Here is a 16,449-nt window from a genome sequence, read left to right as displayed (position 1 = left end):
ATACGTTGGGTCTGTGTTAGAGAATTATATTTCAAGTAGATTTCGTAAAACTAGGTCACTTATTTTGCCATACCTTAAGAATTCGCCAAGGAGATTGCAAAAATCGCGTTCTGACCATTATCAGTCGGCACTCACATCCACAGTCAATTTATGCATGTTCTTCTTCGAATTTCTACAGGATTTCACTTGAAAATCGACGAAAATCTCGAAGATTTGCAGAATATCGCGAACACGATTCTGCTGGCCTACTGAATTCGCGAATCGGACACATGCGCCACCTACAGAATTTAATGCGAACTAAATTTCGCAAATTAGCGCGGGAATAATTTGAATTTCGACATTCAAATAATCATCTCTTTGAATACAGATATTTCAATATAAGAAAGTCATTATAAGTTACTAATAGAATTCCAATTACTTCAATACCATAATGGTCTTCTTGAAATCCATCAAGGGCTGGTTTTCAATATTCTCACTACCGAAAATAGATAATTATCAATTGATTGGAAGAAATCCACAGCTTCCTGGTGATGAAACTCATATTGAATTATATTTTTTATGGAATTTACATCTTCAACGGTAAGGAGATATTGAAAATCGATATACTGCATGTCAACCGATCAGACTACATAATAATATAGGTGGTGAAATTACGGTAATATAAATAATTTGACCGAAAATATCGATTTTTTCGATACATAAATCAGAACAAATTGCATAAAACTATTTTTGCATTACTATTTTGAAAATTCAAGATTTGAATATGAGTATAGATATCTCTATTCCCTGAAGAATAGTACCCCAAAATTCCAATAGATGCTGCAACTGAAACCAAATTGACACGTTGAAACCTTTCAAATTGACAGATAAGGATAAGGGATGTTGCCAGATTTGGAAAAATTTCGTTGAATTTCTTGATATGAATCTAACAAGGGGTCACTTGTGAAGAGTATGCTTTATATCCTTTTGATATTCAAATATTTATAATGAAAAAATAAATAATATACTCAGTCGATGTCGCATACACATTAAATTATAATAAATTGCTCATTATTATTATTCATTTCAAGTGACGTTTGAAAAATTTTTCTGAAATTCTTCGATATGGCAACGTTACCCCATATCAATGATTGACAGAAGTGTAACCTACAATTAATAATTAATAACACAAGACAAATAAATTTTAATACAGAGAAGAATTGGAAATGGCTGAAAATCCAGAAGTAACCAATTCTAATGAGGACAAAGAATTGTCCGACTTATTAGATAGTAAGATTAGATTTTATGAATGTTACATAATTGGAACTTTTCTTCAAGTTAAAACTCCCATTATGTATGCACTTTTATGTGTAGAATTCATCATCTCATTGCACCATCACATAAATGCCTAATATGAGCTATCATTCATACTTTCCTTTCTCTAAGGGAATTTAATTTGATTCAGGTGCTCTCAAGGATTTCTCCAGCTCCCAGGACAAAAAAGACAATGCAAAATCTGCTTCGAGCAGCACTAAGGAAGAGGAGGAAGATGAAAATTTGGAAGGTGAATGGAACGAAGAACTTATAAAAACACTAACTCAATGTTACAATTCGGATATGATGAAAATGTTCAGTCCGGGAGCACCATCAATGTCCGAAAAGGATATCGGCGATGCAATCAAGCAAATAGCTGGTAAAACTAAATCCTTCAGTACCCCAAGAACTGCTCCAAGTGATACTGGAACCCTTTCAGCTAGCGGCCAAGTGTTTTTAAACCAAGATGGGGGAGAAATGTTCCCGGATTTTGAAGAAACAATCTCGCAGGCTGTACAAGAGCTCACTCAGGGCTTGGATAAGAGTAAACTGAACGATGTGATGGCCGGAGGTGATCCTAATGCATTTTTCTCGTCCTTCAATCAGAATATGATGCAATGTTTACTGTCCAAAGAGGTGAAATTCACATGAAATATGTTGCAACAATTTTAGACATCGTTTTTTACAGGTGCTTCATCCTGCTTTGAAGGAGATCTTGGATCAGTTCCCAGATTGGTTGAAGAATAATAAGGAAAAAATCAGTGCGGAAGATTATCGGAGGTACGAAACACAAGAAAAATTGATATCTCAAGTTTGTGGTATTTTGGAGAAAGAGCAAGATTCAGACAGTAACGATGTCAAAAATAAGAGATACGAAGAGGTGCTTGAACTTATGATTAAGGTAAGTCTAACATTTCCAATTTACGATTTAGTTTTATGGTGTTTATGTTATGTTATTTTCAGCTTCAAGATTACGGTCAGCCGCCAGTTGAGTTGGTGGGGGAAGTGAATCAGGTGGATCCAAAAAATTGCGTTGTTATGTAACGGCAGTGGAAATAATATAATTTTGAATACTAGTGTATAATTTATGATTAGTGTTGGCTTGTGTAAGAGATAGTGAAGCAAGAAAATGATTTGAAGGAATTTTTTCAAATTTATCATGGTTTTATTTAATTATTTTCAAGTTTCCTCTTTATTTGGAGGTCTAGTTGGGAAAAAAGTGTGAGGAAATGGGAAAGGTCCAAAATATTTTCAATAACTTTAATTTAAAATTGATAAGAAAATATTCCACTGGATTATCTACTGATAATTCTATAAAAATTCGATAATTACATAAAACTGATTATTTACAGCATTCTTCAGAAAGCCCAAATCAAGAATATGTACAAACCGTCTGAAAAATACAAATTCTTCTCTAAGGATCCCGATTACGGTTCAAACTATGCAGATTCGTAATCCGCCATATCTTCAACATCCACGTTATTTCGTCCATAATCCTCATCTTCTTCTTCGTCTTCCTCCATATAATAAATCTCTTCCTCTCCAATATATTCCGATTCTTCCCCACTCGAAGTTCCCCTAAGCCTGCTCCTGAGCGCAGAGTATTTCCTTGGGGGCTCATCCGCCTCGCTATCCGTACTCGGTGCGTCCAAATTCATAAACCTTCGTTTCTTCGTCATCGGAGCCTTGTATTTGGGCAACATTATGCTTTCCTCCGAATCGGTCCCTGTGTTTTTGTTCAACTTCACACAGTGCTCCTCCAGCATCTGCACCTCCATGTAATCGTCTTCGCTGGAATCTGAATCGTCGTGCAAGAGGGGCCCGCTCCTTATAGCCACTGGTTTCCTCATGGTGACTTCGATCGAGCCATTCGTCCTGGAGTTGTTGTTCTGCGGGTTGTTCTCGGTGCATTCTTTCAGGTGGCGCGTTCTGTAATAATGTACGGGGTAACTACCGTTGCAATGGACGCATCTCACGTCCATCTCGGAATCGCTCTCCGCCTCGTGGGTCCTTTTGTGCATGGTCAGTTTTTTTTGGGTTTGGAATAGTTGACCGCATTCGTCGCAGGAGTATTCTTTGACGGTTTCCGGGTGGCATTCCGCCTTGTGCTTGGCGAATTCTCCCTTTTTCTGGAACCTCCTGTTGCACTGGAATCGGAAATTTCGATTACGGACTGTACTACAAGTTTTTCACTTTGAAAATTATCAAATCGATAGTAAAACATTGTTCTTCAATTCTTATGTAGAAAATTCTCGGAGTTAAATCGATACACAGTAATTTCGGACCTGCAGTCAGATCTGAAATTACCAAAAAAAGCTCCGGAAAATCGAGATTTTCAAACGAAAATGTAAACAAATTCGCGGTCACAGAATAATCCCCCGTTTGACGGATCAACATTAATTTGACATAAGCGAGACCACAGATAGGGGTGGGTAGTAAAATTTCGACTCATAGAAGGAAGAAAACTTTTTATGGCCTTTGTAGTTCTGCGTATAATTTCAGGTAATGTTCAACTCACCAATTCGCATTTAACCGTAGCCTTCAAATAGTCCTTGTGCGACCTCATATGATTGGACAAGTGAGCCTGTCTGGAAAACGTCCTTTGGCATATTTCGCAAACGAGAACCTTCTCTTCCGATCTGTTTCCCTTCTTTTTTGAACATTTGTGATTGGTTCCGTCCTTGAACGTTTTACCGCAATCGTCGCAGTCCACCATTATGTTGATGGTCTTTATCTCCCTCGTCTCTTCAACCTCCGGCTGAGCTTCTACTCGCTCCTTCTGTATAACTTTACTACACCAACATTCGCAACTGGAAAAAAAAATCCGTCAATAATTATTCATTTTTACAACTTTTTTTCTCAGTTTCTTCCACAAAACTTTAAAACACTCACACATGGCCCCTGTTCTTATAACCATTGTTGTCTTCGTACTCGTCGAACCGAGAGGCAATCTTCTTCTTCTCTGGAGTACGACCAAGAATCGGTGAATCCATCAAAGATAAAGTATCTTTCTTCGAAGAATTCCTATTGGGAGTGGAGACACTGTTCGGCTTCTTGTTCCCCGGCGAGGTAGAGATAACAGAGGAACCACTGTGCACTGATGAATTACTCGGAGGGCCTAGTCTGACAGTCTCCGATGCCAAGAGTGCCGACGCCAAACTGGTGGGGGAACTATTGGTCGCGGCCAAAATCTGATCCAAAGTTTTCTCCTTCGAGTAATAATACAGGAAGTTCGACTGGACTTGCAGGGATACAAATAAGTGGCCGGCTATCTTGTTTGACGGGGGAATCTTGAGAGGAACGGTTTTCATTCCGTTGATGGTTGGTGTTGGATTCTCCACCGAGTCCGAATCGGACAAGGCAGTCTGATTGTTGGGTCCCCTGGATCTGTACTGGATCTGCTTGACGAGGTGCGAGGGTAACTCCTGTACGGCTACCTGGAGAAGTTTGCCGTTTCCTGGTGCCAGCGCTGGGGCTTGATGTGGTGGTTCCACCACAGTTTCCATAATTGGCGGTTTGGATACAGCTTGAAAAAAACCTTTACGTTAATACACTCAGATTGATGTCGATTCATTCATAAATAGAGAGGATATTAACTTACTTTTGCTTGATTCAGAAGGAGATGGACTTCCCACAGACACATATTCTATTTCTCTTTCAGTATTCAGTTCCTTCATTAGCCTCACTCTGAAAGAAACATATCGTTAGCACCAAACATAAAAATGTGTAATATCACATAAATTGTAGTTCAACGATCTGTATAATGGAATCTTACCTGTAAGAACGCAAGCCTTCCTGAAGAAATTTATGAATACGTTCGTCATCACACTGTACTTTATCTTTAGTAATTACTATAGTACCAGATTCTTCATTATAATCCTCCCTAACCCCTTTTTTCACACGAGAAAAATTCAATTGACACTCCTTTATTACATATTCAGTGTCAGACACTCTGAAATTCATGTTCATCAAGTTTCTATCGATGAATTCTAACCCTCTTCCTAGATCCTCCTAAAAATTTGACAAAATTGTGATAAAACTGACAACTCTACAATTCAAAGATAAATACATAAACTGCAAATAATAACCATCATATCCATAATGGTGAAGGACTTACCTTATTATCCTTACGAACTCCGTTGTATGATCTTAGAACCTCTTTACAGCGATTGTTCAATTCCCCAATTCCTTCACTTGATTCAGTTAGTAGGGTCTCATCATTGACTGAACCATTTTTAACTGACGGAGGAGACGAACATTCTGATTTTGTCTCATCTGGCTGGATTTTCTCATCAACTTTGAAAGGTTCATCAGAATGCTAAAAACAAAAATGTTGAACACCCCACCGTTAATGATATTTCTCAAATGACTTACCAACTGCTCTATCAATTCTTCAACTTCACAGAAAGATTTAATAGCTGAATTAGTATCAGAAACTGGTGCAGTGTTTATTGTATCAGACATAATTGTACTGGTTTGTGTAGTGGAAAACGATAGATGAGGTGGTGCATCAGGAACTGAAGTATTGGTTAGTGTATCGGAAAACGAAGAATTTGTAGGTGGATCAGTAATCGAGGGATTGTTTTGGGTATCAGGAATCAAGAAATCGGGTTCTGTATCAAAAGTCAAGGGATTCGTAGCAGTATGAGATAATGTGTTGTCTGGTGCATCAGAAAATGAAATATTGGTTGGTGTATCAGTAATCAAAGGTATATCCAAAGATGAATTTTGTTCTTGAGAATTCGTATCGTCTTCCATCATTTCCTCGGACTCTTTTCCTTTCTCAATACCAGACACAGCCATATTATTGCTTGATTCAGATTCCATATTCACTGCATCGAATGAGGCGAGATTTTCTGCGAAAATTAGGGTACTCAGCATTTTTCTAGAAACTGCCTGTTTTTCAAGAACGTACCATTAACTGTATACCACTAGAATCGGAAGAAGTGTACAATGTTTCGTATAGAAAGTAAACTTGGTATTCTCCCCGATTATTAGAGATGAATTATACGTCTCGATAGCTACAGCACTGTAATGGAGTAACTGCACACAACACAATTATATCCTGATTTTATTGACGAAATAGTTATAACACAAGCGAAGCACTAAGGTTTAAGAAGCACAACATTCAAGAGAAACTATAAACAACGCCATTTGCCTTGTAACAAAACTAACCTATCAATCGTTCACAGACAACTGTCAGATTTTCTTTTTCTTTCATAACTTATTTTGTTTTTCTTATTTAGAGTTTTTCCTCTTTTTCTCAAGAATTCGTGAAACAATATAGAACAGTGAAACTTATTACTATTTTATTCCTTTTCTAAAACTTTCCTAAAAAGAGAATAAATTATATTTATTATCCCGATAACAATGGGATGAAAAATCTGAGTCAACTTCCATAATTAAGTACTTCTATGATCAAGATTTCAAATTCGACCTCTATCTGACATTTAAAAAATTTTTTTTGCAAATTTAAAAAACGGATAATATTCTTCCACTATGGCATTAAACAAATTATCAATTGATAAAGTAGATATCAAGGGAAAGCGAATTTTCATGAGGTAAGCTCCCAACTCCTTTAATTTATTCACCTTCATTAAAAGAAGCATTTTAATAAATTTTCAGAGTTGATTTCAATGTTCCTTTGAAGGATGGTGTTATAACTAATAATCAAAGAATTGTTGCTGCGTTAGATACTATCAAATATGCTCTAGATAATGAAGCGAAAAGTGTTGTTCTTGGCTCTCATTTGGGAAGGCCTGACGGTTCAGCAATTCCCAAGTACTCCCTGCAACCGGTTGCTGACGAATTGAAGAAATTACTCAACAAGTTGGTATCCCAATGAAAAAGTTGTCAAGCGACTAATTGAGTAATATTTTCAGAGATGTTATTTTTTTGAAAGACTGCGTCGGTCCAGAAGTTGAGAGTGCATGTGCCAATCCTGTTGCCGGTTCAGTAATACTTCTAGAGAATCTTCGTTATCATGTCGAAGAAGAAGGAAAGGGCGTTGATTCGGCTGGTAAGAAAATCAAAGCCGATCCTGCCAAAGTGAAGGCTTTCAGGGAAAGTTTGAGAAAATTGGGTGACATCTATGTGAATGATGCTTTTGGCACTGCCCATCGTGCTCATTCTTCAATGATGGGGGAAGGTTGGTTCTTCAGATCCTTATTTTATGAAATTTTATCTTGAAACCTGGGTTTTAGGATATGAGCAAAGATGTGCTGGTTTCTTGTTGAAGAAAGAATTAACTTATTTCGCAAAAGCTTTAACAAATCCTGAAAGGTTAGTATTATGTGTGTTTGTATGTATTTACTGTAAATTCTAACAATTGTAGACCATTCCTTGCTATACTTGGTGGAGCTAAAGTTGCTGATAAAATTCAGTTGATTGAGAATTTGTTGGATAAAGTGAACGAGATGATTATCGGAGGTGGTATGGCATATACATTCCTCAAAGTTACAGAGAATATGAAAGTGAGTTTACTTTCTTTTCTATTTTACTTAGTAACACTTTTGGTATTCTATTTATGGTGAAAAAACCTTTTTTATTTTTGAAAAGATCAAAAATGTAAGATTTAATCTTGAGCTACTTGAAATATTGTTGTTTTTTCGCCATTAATAGAGTTAAACAACATTTAACAATTCTTACTTGAATTTATTGACATTACACTTCTATATTATTGATAATTTTCTGTAACGATTAGATACTAGCAAGAGAAATTCATTGCTGTCATACAAAAGTACACCAGGGTATAAAAAATAAGATAAAAAAATTTCAGGAAAATCGAATATCTGTCATCCTTCAGCGTCAATAGATTTTCTTCATAATCTAAGTCTACCACCGTTTTCTTTTTATTCCTTTTCAATGAATTTTTGTTGTTGGAGATTGATATAAGTTGCACTTCTGAAAATACCAGTTTTACACTCTTATGATCTAATTTAGCTTCTTTTTCCTTCGGAGCATATGTAGGTTTATCAATTTGTGTTTGTTCTTCCTGTTCCTTATTTTCACCCTCTTCTTTCTTCGATTCCACTATCGAGATGTTAGTCTCTGATGGTTTTTCCTCGATTTTCATGTGGGAAATAAGTTCGGAAAAGCTGGATGCAGTAGTTTGGACAATGGAATGCTCTGTAAATGATCTGTTAACATTTGGACTCTTAGACCTTAGAACTCACCAGAAATGGCCTTCGTATTCTTCCTGAACCTCAGTTTCCTGAAGCCAGCTATGGAATTGTGAAAGCTACACCTCTTCTCCGGGTTCCAGACCAGCTGGTCCCTCGTGGTGGTCTGATTGAAGGTCTCCTTCACCTTCGAGAGCCCCTCCAGGAAACCCATCAGTTTCCTGAAGTTGGGCGACGTCTCTTCGATGGGCAACAGATGGTGACGCTTCTCGAACAGCCTGCCGGCCTTCAGGTTGTTCAGGGCCCTCATGAACGGCGTCAGATCGTGGGAAATCTTCCTCTGCAGGGAGCAGGTCGAACATTCCAGTTCCATCGGTTGGGAGCTGCGCAAAATAGGTTATATCCGGTTTTAAGGTGTTAGGGTGTCCACTCACCACTGTTCGAACTTCCGCCACGTGTAGCTCGACGATTCGCTGAAGCTGGTGATGCTGCGCTCTGCGCAGCCGTTGGCGAACTCCGATATCTCCGTTGTGGCGGCGCTGAGCGCGTCCGCGCTTGCGTTCAACGTGTTCTCGAAGGGGGAGGGATGCACGCTGACTATGGAGGAGACTGTGGTGCTCATCAGATCGGCTGCCCTGGGCTGGTGGATGGTGGTGATGACCGGCAGTTTGGAACGGGCCAGGATGGCTTGAATAAGGTGCTGTTGAAGTTGGGGAGTTGAGGTTTGGACGCTGGTTAAGTTACCTGGTATAGCTGAGGCCACTTTGGGGCTTGGTAGTAGGTTAGCGTCCTCCATGTCGATGCGTTCCGTCATGTCTATGATCAGTCTGGTTTTGGTCTTGACCACGTCGGCGAATTTACCGAAGGCCTCTCTGGACATCTTCCTCATGACCTTCTTGGTCTTCCTGCTCAAGTCGGCGAGGGAGGCTTTGGGGGTGGGGCATCTTAGGACGGGGCAGAGTGGCGTTTCGTCCACCTCAATTGGAGAGGGATACAGCTCGACGCGTCTGTGGGGTTTAAGGGTTAGTTTAAGCTGGGGGAGATCGTTAACCTCACTTGTTCTTGGTCTCCAACTCTTCAGGGTCCTTGTTTTCGAGTTGAGACTCGTAGATACGCCCTTCCACCTCGTCGTCGGCCATCCCTTCGTTTATCCTGAACAGCTGTGCCTCTTCGGCGAAATCGTTACTCCTCTCTTCCTCCACCGTGCTGGGTCTGCTGTGGAACTTCAGGACCCTCGATATGGAACGTTTCCTCGGCGGTTTCGGCATTTTGACAGCTTGCGCGGGGGTTGTCAGAGCCTTGGTCGGGCTGGAAACATTTTGGATAAGGTCAACCTCAGCCTCTTCTAACCCGTCATCTTTGAAGGTGGTTCTTTGTAGGCTGGTGTTAGAAGCTTCGACGACGTTCCTGCAGTTTTGCTCGTTAATCATCCTGAGCACCTTGTTGATCTCCTTCTCCATCCTGTCGATGGTCCTCTTCTTGTAGCTCTGGTCGTTGGTAGACAACACGTCCACCATCTTCTCCTCGATTATGTTGATGGCCTTCTGTATGTTCCCTTGGAGCTTCGTGTTTCTTTGTCTGAGCATGTGCAGATGGTCCACCATCACCTTTTGGCTGGGACTCAGCGGTCGGCATCTTTGTATGGGAGCTGGAACCAAACTTTCTGTTGGAATTGTTGTTTTACTCCCGGTTGTCTTACCTCTAGCTACTTGGGGCCTTTTCTCGGTCATGTCGACGTCGTAGAAGGTCCTCGTGGGGTTCACCTCGAACCTCAACTTCTTCTCCTTGTTGACCAGCACCTGCATCTGGGGTTGGTCTTTGGTCTCCCTCGGCAATCTGGAGCTATCCGAGGATGTCTCGCGGTTTTTGAAGTTTTGTCTTGGAGAAATCCTGGTTTTCGAAGGCGTCCACTCCTTGGATCGTATACTGATGGGGGATCTGGGTACCGGTGGGGTTTTCGGCGTCCTTGGTCTCCTAGAGGCTGGCTTCCAAGGGGTGGGGTTGCCGGGTTTCTTGATCGAGTACTGGCTGACTGTAAGAGGAATCAATTTATCCAGTTGTCGATTTTTTTTACGAGGTTTAACCTGGGTTGTCGCTTTCGGTGGATTTTCCTAGGCTGCTCGATCTTTTGAACCTCTGCCGTCTCAGGGGTGTCCTGCAAGGGTCCTGGTTGACGCAGAGGATCTCTTTGCTCTTCCGAGTCAGGGTCACATCGATGGGTTGCCCCATGGGGCTTGGAGGTAGATTTGCGTATTTATTAGGGCTTTGTCTTGAGCCGTAGATTGGACTTTTGGGGGTACCTGAAACGTTTCGTTCTATATTAGTGGATATGGGTGGATATTTTGACCTTGATCGACCTGTGCGTCTTTTACCAGCCATCTTCTTCTTGGAATTCTTATCGCCGGCCGTCGAAGGTCTTGGACGTTCAACTGTCGACACCTCCAACTCGTCCGTCTCCGACAAAGAGGTTATGTTGACCGGGGGGTTCCCCTGCTTGGTCCTGGACCCTTCCACATGGTCCATTTCCTCCAGTTTCTTCTCCGACGTGTCCTTCAGCGGCTCGAAATCGTAAAAGACCTTCACGGGCAACACGGTGATGTTCTGGAAGACCTTGTTGTCCGGATCGTTGATGTACGGGAACAGCCGCGTGACGTTGGACCTCTTGGGCCTCGGGTACAGTTCCGGCGCTTTCAGGGCCCTCTGGAACTGATCCTTGAACGGCACCAGCTTCTGGACCGCGGCCTGTTTGGTCACGAAGTCCATGGGAGGTACGTGGTGGTTGTTGTTGTTGTTGAATATCTTCTTGACCAAGTTCTCCTCCAGTCGCTGGTGTATGGCCAGCCTGGAGTCCTGCGCCAGCGTCTTCCTGGAGTTCTTGCGCTTGCCCTTCGCGTCCCTGTACCGGTTGAGGTTCTTCTCGCTGACCTGCGACTTGGTCGAGCTCTTCTTCGATTTTATCTCGCCGATGTTCTGGATCAGCAGTTGGGCGGCAGCTTTGGGCGATAGGTTCTGGAGTTCGTTGGTCTTGGAGGAGGCTAGGAGAGGTTCGTCTCCAGGCTTCTTTCTGAGTTTCTTCGGCGGTTTCTTGTCGGTCTTCTGGAAGAAAGGGGATGTAGGGAGGGTTTCTAGGGTTGAGAGGTCGATATACCGATTTCGTCTTGCATATCTTGCAGTCCGTCTGGGTGCAGCTCAGCTTGGGGGCTATGAGTTCCATCAGGGTCCCGTCTGCGTCGCCTTTGTGCCCCCCGCAGGCCAATTTGTACAAGAGGCTCCCCTGCAGACCCTCTTGAATGTGTCTCTCATCGTTCCTCGGGTATTCGGCGTTGAAGGGTGCCAGGTCTTTGAGCGTTAGGTCGTCCAGTATATCGCAGTGATGCAGCCGTGGACGATGGGTGTTGCCGCTTCCCGCTGTCGGAGGTCTAAGTTGGATCCAGCGTCTTGGAGTGTTGGGTCTTCGACCTAACGGAGTCCCGCTACGTACCAAGATGCTGTAGTTTGAAGCTGTACAAGAAATTAACGATCAGGTTGAATTGTTGGACGAACTGTTGGAATCTCCGACCTTTCTCGCTCCTCTTTGCTTCCCTGGACGACGCGTCTGCGCATTTACACCGCGGCACCATGGGACCCTTGTGCAGACTCTGGCAGTACATCTCCATCCTCTTCCTGTTGAATATCCTGCTGTTCCTCCTCAATTTGAAGTCCTTGGGCGAGAACCACAGGCTGTTGATGAACTTCTTCTCCGGGTCCTTCTTCTCCTTGGTTTTGCTGTCGAAGGCGGGTGGTACGGACGCCGTCACCACCTTGAAAGGGTACCTCTTCCGGAAGCACGTCTTCATGTGGCACCTGAAGTTGTGGTCCTGCCTCTCGGCTTGTTTTATCAGGGCTTTTCCTGAAACGCGTGGATTTAGAGGTTTGGTAGGCTAAGGGAGGTTTTCGGTTACTCCTGGTCTTGTTCATGAGGGTCAGGAAGCCGTCGAAGCTGTCCGTCTGTCTTATCTGGTACTCCATGCGTTCGTGAAGGTCCGATATGGCTTTTTTACGATGTACCTCCGGTACTATGGACCTCAGGTCCGGGTCTTGGATTGGGGTGTGTATCCTCACGGATCTAGGTCTCTTCGGTCGACCGGCCAGGGTTCGGATCAAGGGGGTGTTGAAATACCCGTCCAGCATCTGGAAAAGACACGGTGGAGTTGGGTTGAGGGAAGGTTTGGAGCTTACTTTATCCAGACTGATCGTGTCTTCTTCCACCATTAAGTCTCCTATTAACTTCTTGCATTGTATGGATACTTGTCTCATTGGATCTATGGGTTTTGTATGGTCTTCCTTCGACCACACGATGGTATCGTCGAAACTGGTGGTGCTGGAGTAGCTGGAGCACACGCTGAAGTTGCTCTCCATCTTTTTTATCTCGGTGAAGTCTTTGGGTCCTACTTCGACCGTATCGGTTGATTGGGGGAGTTTCTTGGGTTTCTTCTTGAATTTGGGCTTGGTTTTGGGGGTGTCCCCCGTGGTATCTTCGGTACTCTCCCTCTTGAACACCTCCACCGTCGTGATATCGTCCTCAAGTTGGATTTCCTTGGGCGTTTTGACCGAATGGGTGGTAACCTTCTCCGTTTTACCAGTTTCCTTCGTGGCCATCTTCTTGTCTTTGCTCTTCTTCTTCTGTTGCTTCCTCAGCGACCTCTCTTGCCTGCGATTGGCCTCGAAATTCTCCTCGGTATCTGAGATTTCCCTCGGTTTCTCGGTCTTTTCTTCGTCCCCAGTCAATGTTACAGTTATCTGTAGGGTCTCTTCGTCCAAGTGCTCTGTGTCGACTTTGCGTATATTCGATACGAAATCCCTGGTTTTCTTGGAGCTGTAAAAGAACCATCAATGCCCATGTGGCCTCTTAAAAGGGACGTTTCTTCACCTCTTGGATTCCTTGTCGGATGGCAGCGATATCGTGATGATTTCTTCGGTGACCGGTTCCTTCTGCACCTTCTCGGTTTTGGGGTGGAGCAACGCTTCCAACACAGCGAAATCCTGATCGTTCTTAGGCTCCGCAAGCTTGTCCTCTGGGTTCCAGTTTGTCCCAGTCTCTTGGTCGCTGCTGTTGTCCTTCAAGAAGGTACCCTCGAAGGATGAAGGATCCAGCCTGTTCCAGCTGGAATCGTTGAAGATCTCTTCATGCAGCTGATCAAAAGAGCTCTTCTTCTGGACTGAAATCGAGTCTTGGGGTTATCCAATCCAGTTTAACCCATAACTTACCCTTGGGTTTATTCTTCTTCGTTTTCCCGGTGGTGTCCTGCTTGATCTTCTGCACGTATGAATCCTTGAGCTCCTGGAAGGACCTGGATATCTCGAATTTCTCAGAATCTTCCCCCAGCAACACAGCCTCGCTGTCGGTGCTAGTGGACGTGCTGTAAAATGTGGTTGGGTGAGGTTGAATCGGTGGTTTTTCGATGGGGGTACCTGGTGATGGAGTTGCATTCTTCGTATTTCATCTGGGCGCCTTCATCGTTCGTTGCCTTGAAGCTGGCGTCCGAGCTGCTGGTTGAGACGTCGAAGTCTGTGTATACGAGACTTCCAAGTTCCATGACAGCGTTGTCGATAAGAGCGTCTATGTCTGTTAGGCTCTCGTTTAATTTGATCTTCTTCTGGGGGTTTTGGAAGAAAAGGTTTTGGTTGTTGGGGTTTTGGAGGCTTTCGCTCATCAACGCTGTCTTGTTCTGGTCCGATTTATGGTTAGTCTTTGCGTCAGTTTGACCCTCGATGGTTATCTCTTTATTAGGTATTTTTTCTTGTTGATTTGTTTCTTTACGTCGGGTTACCTCCTTGGTCATCTTTTTTTCCTCTTCCCTACGTTCGTCTTCTCGTTCAGTTTGCGACACTGACTCCTCCCCAGTTTCTTGTGTGGTGGATTTGGTTTTAGCCGGTTTGGTAGCCTTCTTCTTAATCTTCAAGCCCTTCTCTGCGAAATAATCGGATTTTCAGGTTATGTTAAGAGCGTTATCGCAACAAACCTTCGCTCTTGACGGTCTCCTGGGACGTGAGGTCCTCCTTCAACTTCTGACTGGCCACCCTCTCGTTGATGCAGGCCATCATCCGTTCCACCATCCCCAGGTTCTCCACCACCTTCTGGTAGTCCCTCTCGATCTGTCCCAGTCTTTTTTTGGCTCTAGCCTCGTCAACCGGCTTCGAATCCTTCTGCGTCAACGATCTGGACTTGGAGGCCTTCGTCTTGGTCTTGGACTTGATCTTCTCCGCGCTCTTCTTGGTGTCCGACGGTTTGGGGGTGGCGTTGAAGGATTTGGAGGATAGCTTGGTTTTGCTGCATTTCGGGTCGCTCTTCTTGGACCTGAGGCTTCTGGAGGTGGGTCTGGAGCGTACTTTCCTCTTTGGGGGGATGTCGTCTTGTTCTTTGGTGGTGGTGAAAGCGTTGCTGCCTTCTCCACGTTGGAATTCTCGTATTTTCTCCTCGTTTTCCTGGCAGGTGAAGTATAGGGTGTCTTGGGAGGGATCTGTGGCTGTTAGAGGGGGGTTACAAGAGGTTTTGAGGGTTTTTAAGGGTCTACCTGGGGAGTTGTATTTTTTTTCCTCGGTACAATCGTACACGTCACCTCTGGCGCACTTCTCGATGAATTTTTCCGAGTGAACCTGCTTGGTATCGTGGTGGATCAGACCCTTCACTTGTTTACAGATGTTATCGACGCCTCCCAAGCCGTCTTGGAGCAGATCCGTCATTTTGTTATTGAAATTCTTCAGGTTTTCGTTCACCTTCCTCTTGAACGAGTCCACGGGCGTCTTGTTCGGTACTAGAAGGTTCATTTACAATTTTGGTCCTTCGAAGAAGGTGATCACCTTTTACTCACGTTTGGCGGCATCGTCTTCTAGCTTCGGCGCGTCCGATTCCTCGTCGGTGTCTAGGAAATGACCAGAAAACGATTTTTTCTCCTTTTCGTCGATGTCCGGATCCAGATACGGTATGTACGAATACAGGGGCATCTTTACGTCTTTATCAGCTTCTTATACCATTTCTCAAGGTCTTCAATTCAAATTTTGTGTTACGTTAATCGAAAATGTTCTGCATGAATTGCTGGTTTTTTTTTTAAACGGATGACGTTTGGGAATTTCGAACTGTCAACTTGAGATATCTTGATCTTGAACTGTTTGCAGATCGGCAATTCTCTGTTCGACGAAGAGGGCGCCAAGATCGTGCCTAACCTGATGGCCAAGGCCAAGAAGAACAACGTGCAGATCCATCTACCGGTCGATTTCATAACTGCCGACAAGTTCGACGAGAAGGCGCAGGTGGGCGAGGCGGATGGCAAGTGCGGCATCCCCGACGGTTGGATGGGCTTGGACGTCGGGCCCAAAACCAACGAGCTGTTCAAGGTTCCCATCCAGAGGGCCAAGGTCATCGTGTGGAACGGGTAAATTTCCTTTCTGAGAACTCGTCATCTAGCAGGCTATGGAATTTTGAAGGTTATGCACCTACTACCACTAGAAGATTATTGACAGTGTATCAGAACACAGAATATAAACCTTCAGGAGTCCATAGTAGGACAAGTTCTTCGGTTGATTTCCTTCTCGTTCTGTTTTAGGCCAGCTGGAGTGTTTGAGTTCGAGAATTTCTCGAAGGGTACCAAGTCCATCATGGATGAAGTTGTGGCGGCCACCAAGAAGGGATGTATAACCATCATAGGTAGGTTTTTCATTCTTGATTACTTCGAGAGTCCGATTAAAAAAATTCCTTGAAGGTGGTGGTGATACAGCGACTTGCTGCGCGAAATGGAATACTGAAGACAAGGTGTCCCACGTTTCCACTGGTGGTGGGGCCAGTTTGGAGCTGTTGGAAGGTAAAGAATTGCCCGGAGTTGCTGCTCTCTCTCCTGCCTAGACTGTGAAGGAACGAAAGGAAATTGTTACCTAAATTATTAGTTAATTTCTGTTAGATTTTATTTGAAAGCTTTATCATTTTGAAATACAATAAATTATATAAGATTCGAAATAAATTATCGTGAAAATTACAATCAGCCTTTTAATCTGGAAGTCC

General features: G+C 43.4%; 5 protein-coding genes across 7 annotated transcripts; 2 read left to right on the top strand and 3 right to left on the bottom strand.

The window, feature by feature from the left end:
• Positions 1 to 1,105: 1,105 nt before the first annotated feature.
• Positions 1,106 to 2,448, top strand: LOC123320735 (peroxisomal biogenesis factor 19). Of its 2 annotated transcripts, XM_044908139.1 has the most exons (5): positions 1,106 to 1,269; positions 1,445 to 1,672; positions 1,733 to 1,929; positions 1,982 to 2,194; positions 2,257 to 2,448. In XM_044908139.1, the coding sequence occupies exons 1-5, from the start codon at positions 1,206 to 1,208 to the stop codon at positions 2,335 to 2,337; spliced, it is 783 nt and encodes a 260-aa protein (XP_044764074.1). In that variant the 5' UTR covers positions 1,106 to 1,205; the 3' UTR covers positions 2,338 to 2,448. The 2 variants fall into 2 exon arrangements, with proteins under 2 accessions (XP_044764074.1, XP_044764073.1); XM_044908138.1 differs by having other exon boundaries at positions 1,445 to 1,929.
• Positions 2,449 to 2,539: 91 nt separating this feature from the next.
• LOC123320698 lies at positions 2,540 to 6,458 on the bottom strand. 2 transcript variants are annotated; one of them, XM_044908095.1, is made up of 8 exons: positions 6,209 to 6,458; positions 5,668 to 6,149; positions 5,411 to 5,611; positions 5,069 to 5,304; positions 4,895 to 4,980; positions 4,186 to 4,819; positions 3,812 to 4,103; positions 2,540 to 3,440 (listed from the first exon to the last, which is right to left on the bottom strand). In XM_044908095.1, exons 2-8 carry the CDS (start codon positions 6,118 to 6,120, stop codon positions 2,733 to 2,735), a joined length of 2,610 nt encoding a protein of 869 aa, XP_044764030.1. In that variant the 5' UTR covers positions 6,121 to 6,149; positions 6,209 to 6,458; the 3' UTR covers positions 2,540 to 2,732. The 2 variants fall into 2 exon arrangements, with proteins under 2 accessions (XP_044764030.1, XP_044764029.1); XM_044908094.1 differs by having other exon boundaries at positions 5,668 to 6,458.
• Positions 6,459 to 6,715: 257 nt separating this feature from the next.
• LOC123320722 (phosphoglycerate kinase) lies at positions 6,716 to 16,422 on the top strand. The gene is made up of 8 exons (XM_044908126.1): positions 6,716 to 6,854; positions 6,919 to 7,122; positions 7,176 to 7,441; positions 7,497 to 7,575; positions 7,628 to 7,766; positions 15,570 to 15,826; positions 15,998 to 16,098; positions 16,154 to 16,422. The coding sequence occupies exons 1-8, from the start codon at positions 6,793 to 6,795 to the stop codon at positions 16,291 to 16,293; spliced, it is 1,248 nt and encodes a 415-aa protein (XP_044764061.1). The 5' UTR covers positions 6,716 to 6,792; the 3' UTR covers positions 16,294 to 16,422.
• LOC123320737 lies at positions 10,573 to 11,719 on the bottom strand. The gene is made up of 3 exons (XM_044908144.1): positions 11,563 to 11,719; positions 10,772 to 11,510; positions 10,573 to 10,714 (listed from the first exon to the last, which is right to left on the bottom strand). The coding sequence occupies exons 1-2, from the start codon at positions 11,576 to 11,578 to the stop codon at positions 10,840 to 10,842; spliced, it is 687 nt and encodes a 228-aa protein (XP_044764079.1). The 5' UTR covers positions 11,579 to 11,719; the 3' UTR covers positions 10,573 to 10,714; positions 10,772 to 10,839.
• LOC123320713 lies at positions 13,054 to 15,562 on the bottom strand. Its single transcript, XM_044908113.1, has 6 exons — positions 15,266 to 15,562; positions 14,969 to 15,208; positions 14,417 to 14,920; positions 13,866 to 14,364; positions 13,324 to 13,813; positions 13,054 to 13,269 (listed from the first exon to the last, which is right to left on the bottom strand). The coding sequence occupies exons 1-5, from the start codon at positions 15,396 to 15,398 to the stop codon at positions 13,591 to 13,593; spliced, it is 1,599 nt and encodes a 532-aa protein (XP_044764048.1). The 5' UTR covers positions 15,399 to 15,562; the 3' UTR covers positions 13,054 to 13,269; positions 13,324 to 13,590.
• Positions 16,423 to 16,449: the final 27 nt, after the last annotated feature.

Source organism: Coccinella septempunctata, chromosome 9, assembly GCF_907165205.1.
Source record: "Coccinella septempunctata chromosome 9, icCocSept1.1, whole genome shotgun sequence".
Lineage (NCBI taxonomy): Eukaryota > Metazoa > Arthropoda > Insecta > Coleoptera > Coccinellidae > Coccinella > Coccinella septempunctata.
Note: the sequence above shows the minus strand (reverse complement) of the source record. Positions and strands in the feature narration are given on the sequence as shown.

Bases quoted from the DNA above. Each gene is read 5' to 3' on its own strand.
- LOC123320735 (XM_044908138.1), top strand. From the start codon at position 1,206: ATGGCTGAAAATCCAGAAGTAACCAATTCTAATGAGGACAAAGAATTG. The intron at 1,270-1,444 runs GTAAGATTAGAT...AATTTGATTCAG, and splicing joins ATTGTCCGACTTATTAGATA to GTGCTCTCAAGGATTTCTCC. The intron at 1,930-1,981 runs GTGAAATTCACA...CGTTTTTTACAG, and splicing joins AATGTTTACTGTCCAAAGAG to GTGCTTCATCCTGCTTTGAA.
- LOC123320698 (XM_044908094.1), bottom strand. From the start codon at position 6,174: ATGCTGAGTACCCTAATTTTCGCAGAAAATCTCGCCTCATTCGATGCA. The intron at 4,981-5,068 runs GTAAGATTCCAT...TGTTTCTTTCAG, and splicing joins GAAGGCTTGCGTTCTTACAG to AGTGAGGCTAATGAAGGAAC. The intron at 4,820-4,894 runs GTAAGTTAATAT...GTTTTTTTCAAG, and splicing joins TCCTTCTGAATCAAGCAAAA to CTGTATCCAAACCGCCAATT.
- LOC123320722 (XM_044908126.1), top strand. From the start codon at position 6,793: ATGGCATTAAACAAATTATCAATTGATAAAGTAGATATCAAGGGAAAG. The intron at 15,827-15,997 runs GTAAATTTCCTT...GTTCTGTTTTAG, and splicing joins AAGGTCATCGTGTGGAACGG to GCCAGCTGGAGTGTTTGAGT. The intron at 16,099-16,153 runs GTAGGTTTTTCA...AATTCCTTGAAG, and splicing joins GGGATGTATAACCATCATAG to GTGGTGGTGATACAGCGACT.
- LOC123320713 (XM_044908113.1), bottom strand. From the start codon at position 15,398: ATGCCCCTGTATTCGTACATACCGTATCTGGATCCGGACATCGACGAA. The intron at 14,365-14,416 runs GTTTGTTGCGAT...ATTATTTCGCAG, and splicing joins GGAGACCGTCAAGAGCGAAG to AGAAGGGCTTGAAGATTAAG. The intron at 13,814-13,865 runs GTACCCCCATCG...CACATTTTACAG, and splicing joins GAATGCAACTCCATCACCAG to CACGTCCACTAGCACCGACA.